General features: G+C 31.5%; 2 protein-coding genes across 11 annotated transcripts in view; one reads left to right on the top strand and one right to left on the bottom strand.

Annotated features, from left to right (window-relative positions):
• The first annotated feature begins 851 nt into the window (after nt 1–851).
• LOC128156800 (protein AAR2 homolog) lies at nt 852–2,134 on the top strand. Its single transcript, XM_052819098.1, has 3 exons — nt 852–889; nt 1,004–1,583; nt 2,081–2,134. The coding sequence occupies exons 1-3, from the start codon at nt 852–854 to the stop codon at nt 2,132–2,134; spliced, it is 672 nt and encodes a 223-aa protein (XP_052675058.1).
• A 432-nt stretch (nt 2,135–2,566) lies between these two features.
• The window catches only part of LOC128155468 (E3 ubiquitin-protein ligase CBL-B-like), a 33,832-nt gene continuing 23,703 nt past the window's right edge, over nt 2,567–12,695 (bottom strand). For 4 of the 10 annotated variants that reach the window (XM_052817182.1, XM_052817178.1, XM_052817175.1 and 1 more), the window contains 4 exons: nt 12,175–12,189; nt 9,920–10,063; nt 9,085–9,190; nt 2,567–6,928 (listed from right to left, as the gene is read on the bottom strand). In XM_052817182.1, the coding sequence (XP_052673142.1) occupies nt 6,700–6,928; nt 9,085–9,190; nt 9,920–10,063; nt 12,175–12,189 (494 nt within the window). In that variant the 3' untranslated portion in view covers nt 2,567–6,699. The remainder of the gene's footprint in view (nt 6,929–9,084; nt 9,191–9,919; nt 10,064–12,174; nt 12,190–12,695) is intronic. The other 6 variants (XM_052817177.1, XM_052817176.1, XM_052817183.1 and 3 more) reach the window with 6 other exon arrangements.

Below are 12,695 nucleotides of genomic sequence, written 5' to 3' on the forward strand. Positions count from 1 at the left end.
GGTGACAGGAAAGCCCTGGAGTGTTATGTCGCCCTCTGCCTTCGGCATCGGGCGACATAACACTCCACGGCTTTCCTGTCACCTCGGGGCAAATATTCTGGTATGTCGCCCTCGAAGCCATGTAATATATGTATAATATAATATCATGTTTCAGTGTTATGATGTATTATGTAATATGATATTGTAATATGATACTATATTGTATTATATTTTATGATATTGTATTATGTGATCAAATACAATAAGGTATAACACAATACAATGTCATATCATACGTTACAATATCAAATCTCATTATTGTTTATTACGGTATTTTATTTATTATATGATATATATTATATTAGAAATATGACATGATGCAATATTTAATTTTATATCATTGTATTGATTAACATATGAACATATGATTATCATAAAAAAATTTATCAGATGATATACGATATTTTGTCAAAACAGAATCCATGAATATCCAAGATCATAAAGTATGATTTTCATATAAAATGATAAAGGTGGTCTTATGAAAGTGATGTCTCATAAGGGTGATGCTCCGTCTCGGTGAGCTTAGTAATCTATGATTACCTATGTTTTTTTTTCTATTACAATTGGTAAATCATAATTTCAGTATTATATATATTTATTGTATCTCTCAATATCTTATATGATGTAAACATATATGAAAGCTGTATGTTGTTCTCCATAGTGAGAGTGCACGCTCTGCAGAGACTCTGAAGCCTACTGGCTTCGCATTTTGCGTGCCTCGCATATGTTTATAAATGTTATTATGTTTAATGCTGATGAGCTTATTGCTCAAAGTTGAAATAAATAATAATAAAATAATAATAATATTATTCATGTCGGAGGTGGATAAGAAAAAAAGAATTTCAAAGAGGTCATCATTTACCCTATGGAAAGCTTGTTGGTTTGATTGTTTTATTATTTTTGCCATTTGGCAGTACGAATATATACGAATGTATCGGTATAAATTTTTTTTATTGAATTTTAGGTACAAAAAATGGGTATCCCTGAGCAACTTCATTACTCCAGAGTTGTTGGACAAGCTGCAGCCTCCAAGTAAAAGAATATGCTCTGTCACAGACTTTGTTTCTGAGGTCAGCAACACACAAAGTCGAAAATTGAAAAAAACTTCTGGTAGCACAAAGACTTCGGAAGACCAGGATGAAACCAAGGTGTCCAAGGAGAAGGACTTGCAAGATAACAAAGAAGAAAATGCCGAGCCAACTTCTCTTAAAGATGCAGAATCCAGATTGCCAGATATGAAAGTGAGAGAAGAGAGTAAAATTCAGTTTAGTAAAATACCCAAGCAGAAATACCCTCCTGGATGTTCCCCAGCAGAAATGACTAAATACAGCATTGACTCAAGCTATGCTTTAGAGAGCATACTTTGTTCAAATTACAAGGACAATGAAGCGAAGATTCTGGGAGAAATCCAGTTTGCCTTCATATGCTTTCTGATTGGCCAGGTGCTGGATGCTTTTGAACAATGGAAAAATCTTGTGCATGTCATGTGTACTAGTGAGGAAGCCCTACAGAATCAGGCTTCTTTGTTCTTGAACTTCATAAGTGTAATTCATTACCATATTCAAGAAACACCAGAGGATTTTTTCATAGACATCCTATCAGCAAACAATTTTCTTACATCAACCCTTCAAGAATTTTTTTCTAATCTAGAAAATATGTCATCGGACAGTGATCTAAAGAAAAGAGGACTTAAATTTAGAGACTACTTAACACAAAAATTCAAATGGGATTTTACATCAGAGCCTGATGACTATGCCCCAACTGTTGTAGATTTAGAATGAATTGCTTACACAGTACATGTACATATGATATGCAAACAATAGAATAGATGAGGTACATGCACAGTAGTTTTCAAATCCCTTTTTGCTGTACCAGATTAAAATTTAAAGATGGACAAATCTAAGTACCATAAGTCCTGAAAAGTTACTGATCCACTATTTCATTGTGTTATATGTACTGTTAACATAATTAACATCAATAGCTGGCTGGTTATGCACACTTCACATATTAGGGTTCAATTTCATGATTTTTACTATTGTAGGCACCAATGGACATAAATGTTCTCAAACTTAAGTATTACTATATCTTCATGTGATAAGTGCTGCCAGAAAGTGTATTTGGACACCCAAGTTTTTTTTAGTGGGATATTGACATGATTGGGATATACGTGTGCCAAAATATGAATACCACTAAACTAAATATGTTTAAAGTATTTTCTAATTACATTTCCTTAATTCACTTATCCTGCTTCATACAATTAAAGGGTTGATCATTAAATTCATATCTATTAACATCTCTATTAACCTATCTAAATGGATTGGGCTGATAATCATTCAGCGTATTCGTGACCAAATTGTCCTTTGTATATGTCCCTGTGTACAAGCAGAACAACTAAAGCATGAGGACTGTACTTATAAAATGAGAAAAAATTAAAAACATTTTTTCCCATTGTGTTTTTTTCCCCATTGTGTGTTTATGGTTTCTTAGAAAACAATACATGTACATCACAAATAACAAAAACACCAGGTGTTTTTCTTAAGTTTTTAATAGGACCTGACTGGTCTTGATGTCATAATGGAACAAATAACAATGAAGAAACAATACATACATACTCTCGCATACAACTAAATTAATAACAAAGTCTCCAATAAAAAAAAAATCTGTTGAAATTGTACATGTATGTTATATCCCCCCACTCTCTGCGGAGTGTACCCATCAGATGGTTTAAGTACAGCATGCACTTTAAACACACAGCTATCACAGTATGCATGTCTGACCAAACTTTCAAAATTGCAATTAAAATGTCATTGCAGAATATATTACAAAAAAAAAAAAACCTTCAGGAGCCACAATCTCCCTGATAATTCGACTGCATGCTAGTTACCCGGCACCCCTAGTTACCTTCATGGAAGGTTTGAGTCTACAAAACAGAGCTACATTGGGGATTGATAATAATTAGACATGCATGAGACAAAAATCATAAGCATATGACATGTTGCCACTTAAACTATTTTGATTTGCTTTATTTTGTAAAATAATTAGACCAGGAAATATTGAGAACTACCTTAATTTTAAACCTCTATAAAAAATTGGACTGCTCTAAGAGCATGGTGATATGGTGATTACATGTAGCATTTGCTATTAATATAGCTTTGTCACAGTGAAAAAAAGTCCGTAACACCGACAGTTTACCTGAATTTAAACTTAAACATCCTTTTTTGGTTTTTGCTATTCCTAGTTTTTCTTCTGTTTACAGAAGTAATGTTTCAATATCATTTTTGCCACACATTATAGACATCATCTCACTGATTTAAAAGCTACCCGTTTTCAACACTGAATTTTGTACGTACAGTTTATGTAGAGCAATACATCAAATGGAAATGAAAGGACAGATGCTTATTTATTGAAAATTGTGATCTTTTTAGGATTACGTGTATTTCTTTGCAAAGAAACTTTCAACCTATTGTAAACCGGGACTGTTGCTTTAATGAATACTTTAAAATGACGATTACCTGTTACTAGACTTCCACACTACACATATTGCAGTAAATCTTGCATTATTCTTGCCTAGTGAAAAAGGTAATATCGCAATATACATGTAAGTACAATTATCATACCTCATGCCACTTCATACATTCATAAACATTGTAATTATGACCAAAAACGTACACTGAAATCAGATAAAAAAAATGAAATCTTAGAACTCTGAATGGGAAAGGGGGTGCATGGTATATCAAGAGGCAGCCATTATCCTATTAATAGTTTCAGATCCCAACCATCCTAAAATGCCTGTTATTTTTTCATGTGTTATCACCAAAAAATAGATCTAACCATTTGGAATAAACCTGAGTCATGATTCTCTTAACTAGGAATAATTAAGTTAGAAATTAATTAACTTGTTTGATCTCTGCAAATGTGATTTAAGGATGACGTTTACTCAGATTGAAAAAAATTCCACTGATGATAATGAAACCCCATCTATTGTATGTTATAGACCTTTGATTGTAGTGTTATTTTTCACTTTCAAAAAAGTAGGTCAATGACCTACTTTTTGGGTAAATGGCCATTGAATATTTTTGGAAAAATCAAGAAAAATCCCATAAAATTTTACACTACAATTGAAATTTTCTTAATTGTAAATATTTTTCAAATAATAAAACACTTTAAATAATTAAATACATTTTATGAATGGCAGTGGCACTAAATAGGTACAAAACATTAAGATTTTAGCTACAATTTGAAAAAATATTCCAGTCCGAATTTCCTCTATCAGTTTTCAAATTCCTACCCATTTTTGATCTAAGTTTACAAAAAATTGAATGATGATAATACAAAAAGATTTATAGTATTGAACTACTTATATTGACCTTATTCTGTTGGCATATAATTTATATGAGGTCAATGATCAAAATTTTGAGATATGGTGTCTTTTATCGTTTTTAAGCATTTTTTAATATTTTCGCAATTCTTGCCATACAATTATTTCAGTGAATAAGTGAGGTAAAACCAGCTGAAAATTTGAAAAATTAGACTAAAATATATAATCTTAACTTTCAATATTAGAGTACTGCCAAAAATGTTTTAGTGGAAAACAAAATCTGCAAAATTTAGTCCGAATTTCCTCTGTTTGGCTTAAAGTCTATTTTTGTTTGAGCCTAATTACGTAATAAAGTAAAAATATCAAATGTTTTGTCAATAATAATTCATTTTATTAATACTTTTTTTGTTTAGAACAAATTTTACTCATTACATTGAACTTTTTAACAATCCGAATTTGAGAACTCAAACCCTGAGTAAACAACACCCTTAATCATGATTTTGGACCAATTGCTAATATGGGTACAATCAAATTGCATTGATGGTGAAAAAAGTAAAATGTAATCCAAATTGCCACAATTCAATGCACAGGAAGGGAGAAATAAACTATATACTGCTAGAAAACTGTTGTGGGAAAAAGCAATTAATCTATGAAAAAGTAAATATACCATGTATTATAGTTGATAATAAAACAATGAATAGCAGGTTCACAGTGATTGAGAGATTCAGTGTCCAGGCCAAGAAATATGAAGTGGTCAATATTTGCATTGTTATATTTACAAAAAACTTTGTCGGATGGCAAGAACTATGTATTATGTACATGCATCAAAATATGGTGTCTTAAAAAAATTCTTGAAATCATTACCCCTTTCCAATTAATACTCTTGTTAATTAAATTCCCATGATTTAACTCACATCATGTTGAAATAAATGTTTATATATTGGTACATTCAGATTGGTACAACCCTTCTAAATTCAAATATCATTGCACACAAAACAAGATGGCCAGACTCTTTAAATACTAGTAACTGGAATATGGGAAGACAGGAAATGAACTTGATAAATGATGAATTGACCGATTACTATGCATCGCTGTGCACTGTAAAAGGCAAAAAAAAAACAAAAACAAATCTTGAAAATAACCAACTTGGCCAATATATCCTGTACATTTTATAAACTTTTTCATTGAGAGAAAAAAAAATTGGTTTGCTAATGGGGTCAACCCTGTAATACACAAGCAACCAAATATAACTAAGTCAGCCAATCGCTGGTCCTTGGGACCTACTAGTAACAAAAAATATATAGATAGATATACATACCCACAAAATGCTTTGTATGTACAGTATTAAATAATCTGCATGCACAATAGACACAAAATAAATAATTCTTTATAAGTATACATGTAGAGTGCAAATTTAAGACAAGCCAAGACACAAAATAATTTGTCGGTATCACAGTACCTGAATTATTTAATTTTCACAACAAGATCAACTTGTTAAGGTTTCATAAAACTATAAGCTGCCCCTAGTTAACCAATCAATGGCTGCTTCTTCATTAGATTAACAAGCCTCGGATTTTTCCTTTTTGCTGTGATCATCGAATGGAATACTTTATATTGACATGCCCGATGAGACGTTAATTTGGAAAATATATTCTACTCTATTTCTCTTCTTTGTATTAATACTAGGATAATTTCATAACTTATATAAATTTTAAAAATTTAGAGAAATTGACAATTATAGACCAATCGTTAGCTTGAATACCCGGTAGGTACAAATTGGGACAAACTTGGCTTCTCCTGTTACAGTATTATTAAGCCATAAAGAAAGGCCAAAAAAAAAAATCAAGTATTCCTGTATATCTTGGCTTTGATTAAAAATGCTGATAAATATCCTATAAAACACCCTTTTAATACTTCTTGTAAATGTACACATAAACTTTAAGTTTGCCAGAATACATATTACATATTTGAAAATAGCTTATCATCACATTCATAAATATACAATGTACTTGGTAAATCTAAGGAAGTTAACTTCCATTCATAGGTACATGATATTGTATAAATTAAGTTATATGCACAAATATTCAAGCAATACATTTTGGTAATTTTAAAAAAAAAATTCAAAAATTCAAAACAGAAGTCAAGAGCCTATAATAGTCTCCAAGGTAAACATGGTAAAGGGAGATAATTACATATGTACTTCACAGACGACGTCTGTACACGCCTGTCACATGAATGGAGCACCAAAGCAAGTCCTTATATTAACATACTGTCTGCAGGAAGTAAAATTCATAGAACTGAGCACTTGAAAGCCTGATATAAAATAACCCAAGCATAAACCCTCAATGCCTGACAAATGTTTCCAGAATTTCCTCAGCCATGGTCATGTTATTTCTCGCCACTCTCAGAGCATCCACCACTCGTAAACGGTCGTAGCCCTTGGCAACGAGATGGTCCACCTGAACTTCATCTATACTGTTTTCCTTATTGTTATCATTTGTCTCTCGTAAACGATTCCGAACAGGAAGTTGTATATCCTTGTTGTCATCATGAGTAGGATCAGATAGTTTTCTAAGCGAGAAAGAAAATGAGTCAGCTCAAAGTTCTAAGAAAAACTTTAACAAGAATACAGTGATTAGACCAATTACATATTTAATACATCATAATTAATATAAGATGTAACAGTAACAGCTAGCTTGCAGTTTTCATTTTGAATATATAATTAATTCTCAATTTATTTCTTACTTAAATATGATCATATGAACATTGAAACACACATTAAAAGCTTCTAGCAATCATGCATAACGTGAACTACATGTAGCTTTCAAACGTACTTTCCTTCTAACAATAGCTATAACTAGCATTATACAATTTTCCTGATCAGCTTGCAGCATATAGTGTTTTTAATTCATTTTTTTTAAAAGGCTGTCCCACTGACGCAAGAATAAAATAACCCCTGAAAATGCCTCAGTCTTGGAATCCCATTTTCTTATACATATTTATCACTAGTTTTTGATAAATCAAGTGAAAATTAATTCACATCTCTCAAATATGAATTAATTCTTGCTGTCAAATTTCACAAACAATTGATTATGTTGCCTAACTCTTGGTCAGACAGCCTGTTACTGAACAAATAATTCAATAAGACATTATTTGCAATTATCATGTACTGGTAATTAAAAGCTTGGTTGCATAAAAGTGGTTACATAATTCATTTTTTCATCAAATTTCTAAATAACTTTAGATTTTGGTTTTTTTTTTAGCATATTAAAAACACACAGGTACATGTACATATAAAAATACAAGTACATTAGAGATGATCGGAAATTTTCACTTTGTTTTTAAGGGGTATGGTCACGATTTTGGTCAAATTCTATTTTTCTGTTTTTATTATTAACAATTAATAAGGAATGCATTTCTAATGTTCATTTGAAATTTGAGAGTCAGTAGTAGAGTTATAAGCAAAACACAGTGCTTAAAATTCTTTTTCATGTAAACAAGGCTCGTGCCCTGTTTTTGTTTACATAGGTTCAATATATCAGTGTTAAGTTGTCTTGGCTATCTTCTTATTCATTTTCCATAAATAAACAGTTCCTAACATTTAACTCATTCATTTTAGGTCTAAAATTGAAATGTTCACGTCAATATTCAAAATGTAAACAAAAGCTTTGTTTACGTATCAAAGAATTGTAAGCTCTTTAACTCGCTTATAACTCAACGAATGACACTCAGATTTTGGTTACCTATTAAAAATTCCTTACTAAAGCATTGCAAACATTAAAATCGGAAAAATAATTTTTGACCAAAATCGTGACCATGCCCCTTTAAATATACAGTGCACCATGCATAAACTTAGACTACCAATACATTTAGCAAAATTACAGTACTGATACTTAATTTTATCCACTATAACTGCAAATTGTTTTACTGCCAGTAAATGGAACTAAAGTTATAGATGGATTTTAGATTCACCTGGTTTAACTTTTCTAACACTATTTTCTACAAATATCAATATAACCTTGTAGATAAATTTGAAGAAAATCATGGACTTCATGTTTGTTTATAAAGATACAAAAGTGGACTGTTGTCTTTTTTAACAGCTAGTTTGTGAGTTTTAATAAATGATTGGACAGGAACATCAACAATAGTGTATAACCAAAACTAAAAGACAAATGAGGTCTAAAAAAATAACAATACACAACTTTTGACAGAGTTGTCTCTAAAAATTAAAGTAGAAGGGGGTCTAGGGGTTTAGCTTATAGCTAGATTGTGTTTGAAATGCAATATTATAATATAGCCAGGTAATTACGTCACTGAAGGTGGGAAAATTTCCCGCTCCTGGGTCTTAGAGACAACCCTGTTTGAATATATTCTATCCAATTTTAATTCTTTGTACTCAACAAACTTTACCTGACCTTTGTTACGTAATATGATATACTAGTAGTGTATACGGGGTTATAATTGCTTTGTGTTTTGTTTGCTCTTCTACACTTTTTGCCTTGTCTTGAATTTGCCCAGACACAGAATTTTAATAATCAGGCACATGCAGTTTTTCAAAAATTGTTTTGAATTCACACTGTCTTAAATTCGACTGCTAGCAGTGAGGACAAGAGGGGCAAAAACAAACGGGGCAATTATTTTCTTGTATGCATTAACTTAATGATTTATCAACTAGGTCACTTTTTATCCAGTTTATGAAATAAGTAATTTACATATGCTGTACTTACTTTTCTCCTGGTTGTTTCCTTGGTGCTGGCAAGGGGGGTAGGTCGTAGTCTGTGGGTGTGCGCCTCAGAGGGGGCTTACTGTTACCTGTGACAGAGAAAAGTGTCCCTGTAAATGCAAATATGTCGGCATATTATATAATTAAGCAAAAGCAATGCAATTCTGGAAGCTCCACACATACATGTAACAAGTAATGATGCTGTGAAAGTATATATACATGTACATCCTACATGAATTTTGATTTTGCCATGTAATGCTGCATGATTAAATAGCTAGGATAAGCATGCAAGCTTTTTCACAAGAATATCATTCTGTACCTGTGCTAAAAAGCATTTTATGTACCTAACACTACGTGTACATATTTTACATTTTTTTGTGGAAATAGATAGAAATTTCACCTATCAAATATTCAGTGATGAAAACAAGGAAAATCTGCATTAATAAAGCTTAAGAAATTAGCTTATTAAGAGAATTTTTTGATTAAAAAAGCATAGATGCTTGAAGTAGCAAGCACATAAAATCAGGGCAAAGCTGTCTGTCATATCTGAAATGCTATAATGTGCCACTTCCTTTAAGCTCATATCTGATATAATCTAGCTGCATGGTATAATTATTTTTGAGAGTATATAGTATTGAATCCAAATTGAAACAAAAACTGTCAAATCAATGGAAATGTAGTTAACATCACCCTTTAGCCAATATAAAATGCAATATGGGCATGATAAAAGGTGGTCATTGAATGTGTCCAAGCTTCAATAGATGCACTGTGAAACTAACCCCTGATATTTAGATTTATAAAATGATAATGGGCATACAGAAATTAAGAGAAAAGCCTACCTCCTTTGTGATTAGCTGATTCTGCCTCCTTGTGATCATTAGAAAGATTGTTGCATTCAAAAGAATTTACGGATGCAGAAGGTTCAGAGCCAACCGTAGAAATATTGGATGGAACATCATACCGAAGTTCAGCATAGGAAATTCCTAGAGAGAAAGATCACAGGAACATAGCATCAGAAGATAGCAAGACCATTGAAAGCTAGTTAGGAGTAAGAACTTCAAACTCTTCCACATGCTATTAGAATGTCAATTCAATCAAAAACAATGATCTTGTAGTCCCGCAAACAAGAAGAAAAAAAGAATTGTTTTCAACAGTATCTGCTGTGAGCATTAATTGTATGAAATGTTAGATTACCATATCAGGTTGTGAATTAAGTTAAAATGAAAACCCCCAAATTAAGGAATAAAAGAATGGAAAATTTTGTGGTTAGAAATTCCAAGCTTATTAGCTAATCTTTATGTTTGTACATGTACAACTGTACTGTATTTTTCAATAATCTCTCTGCAATTCTGTTTCATGTATAACTCAAGTAAAGCGGTCTTATACATAAAGTAAACGTAATTTATACATGTAATACGAATATATATCAAAATATATACTTTTTGCTAACAGCAGGTATCAAATGATTTAAATTCCAATGGCACATACATGTATATGTAACGACAGGGTACATGTATATTGACAGGAAGTAAAAACAATATACAGTGTAGTTTTTTATTTGGTACAATAACCTTGACATACTGTATTCTGTAAAAGTAGAATACTGGTAGTATTAAAATACTGTGTTTAATTTCACTATGCAATACAAAAAATTCCTGTGGCAATATATATATATCAATATGTTGATACATTTAAACAGCTATACTAGTACATGTATTTTAAACTACTGGTATACCTTATACAGAATTTAATGTCTGGATTTTTACATGCATATTTTACATTTCCTACAAAAAGTTTGATTTTTGCTATAGCAAGATAACTTTTCACAGTATCATAAATACTAATACATGTATTTATCATTTTCAGAAATCAGGGATTTTTGCTTTTGTTGATCTATAAAAACTGTACTCTTGAGTCTACTTTAAAGAAATTCTGAAATAACTAGCACATTACAATTAAACTACAGTAAAACACGCTTAAAACGAAGTCCCAAGGCACGCGAATTTACTTCATTGTAAGAGTAAATCGTTATATCCGTCAAGTTTTAAAACATGTAATAAAGTTTCAAAGAATAAAAATCACTTTGCTGTAAGCGTCATTTCATTATAAGCGTGTTTGCTATAACCATGTTTTACTGTATTGACCAATCATTCATAAGGAGGTTTAGCTTTTATTACAACTTATAATCATAACTACTACACACATCAGACATCAGACATTGCAGATACGTAAATACAGTTGTATAAAATCATAATTGTGTTAACTTTATTCAGGTGTCCATAATGTTTTGTTGTATGTATTGCACAAAGAAAAAAAAAAAAGTTTTACATATTAATTCCTGCTTATCTAACCATGAGTCACATGTTGAACTCACGCAAGTAATGATGCATGTATCCGAGTGGCACCTGGATAACGTGCTTATATCACTGCATGGCTGCCTTTCAGCCGATACATGTACTGGTATTTAAGATTTGATTAAATCAAGACAAGGACATTGTATTAACCTCATTCTTGTACTCTTTTACTTTAATCAATATGGTGATACATGTACAAGTACATGTACATCTTTCAAAGACCTAGTTAACTTTTTTTTATAATGCCAATTAATATATAAGATCTAGGTCACAGTTAATTTTGAAATTTAATTTTATAAAATAATTAATCATCAAACAAAAACATGATGTTTATTTTTTTTGTGCAAATAATTAAACTAATTGAATTTAACATCCATTTATACTGCATAAAAATAAATGATTACTATGAATTGTACAACAGTTTGTATAGAGGCAGCAGTGCAGCACGTACGTGGGTGCAAGTTTGTTGGTACATGTATATACAGGGGAGGGAATGGTAAGCGCAGCTAGTGAATAATAATACAACGCACTAAGTATATATTGTATCATACACTAAAGCCATTCAGTGCAAGGAAGGGAGACAACACCTCTTGACTGCCAATTAAAGTGTGTATCCATCACATCAATGCATATCTGCTAGTGTTTGGTTTTTTTTATTTTCATCGAATTACATTTGAGATAAAATTCTCCTATCATTTCAATTCAAAGATGAAATGAAACTTTACTAAACAGCATTTTACCTGTGTGATTTCGAGCTGAAATTATGAACAAATAGACCATACCATCACAATATGTTCATGGATTTGAAATGTTTTGGTTTTGCAGTCCATTCAATATACAGCAAATGGCATACAATATTAAGGCATGGTAAAAAAAACTTGAGATATCAAAAATGATATGATATGTATAAAATTATGGGATGAGTATTTTCATCTCATGACACATATAATCTCAACGAGTCACATCATGGAGTAGCTGCAGGTTTGTAGCACCTGGTCTGAAAAATTTCGGATGGAGGACCTGGGAGCTACAGTGCCTCCCATAGTAAAAATCTGCAATTTACGGCGCACAAAAAAATGCGCTAGTTTGGGACTGATTAATTTCATTTCCTAACATATTCTGTACAAATATTTGATTCCAAAAAATTCCTCGGACAATTTACTACAGATATCATCACTTCACTTGCCTCTGATGTTCTTTTAAACACGATCACCAGCCCTGTAAAGTGAAGTGGTGCAGTTTGTTTACATCTAAAAATGGC

The sequence above is a fragment of the Crassostrea angulata genome, chromosome 7 (genome assembly GCF_025612915.1).
Source record: "Crassostrea angulata isolate pt1a10 chromosome 7, ASM2561291v2, whole genome shotgun sequence".
Classification (NCBI taxonomy): Eukaryota; Metazoa; Mollusca; class Bivalvia; order Ostreida; family Ostreidae; genus Magallana; species Magallana angulata.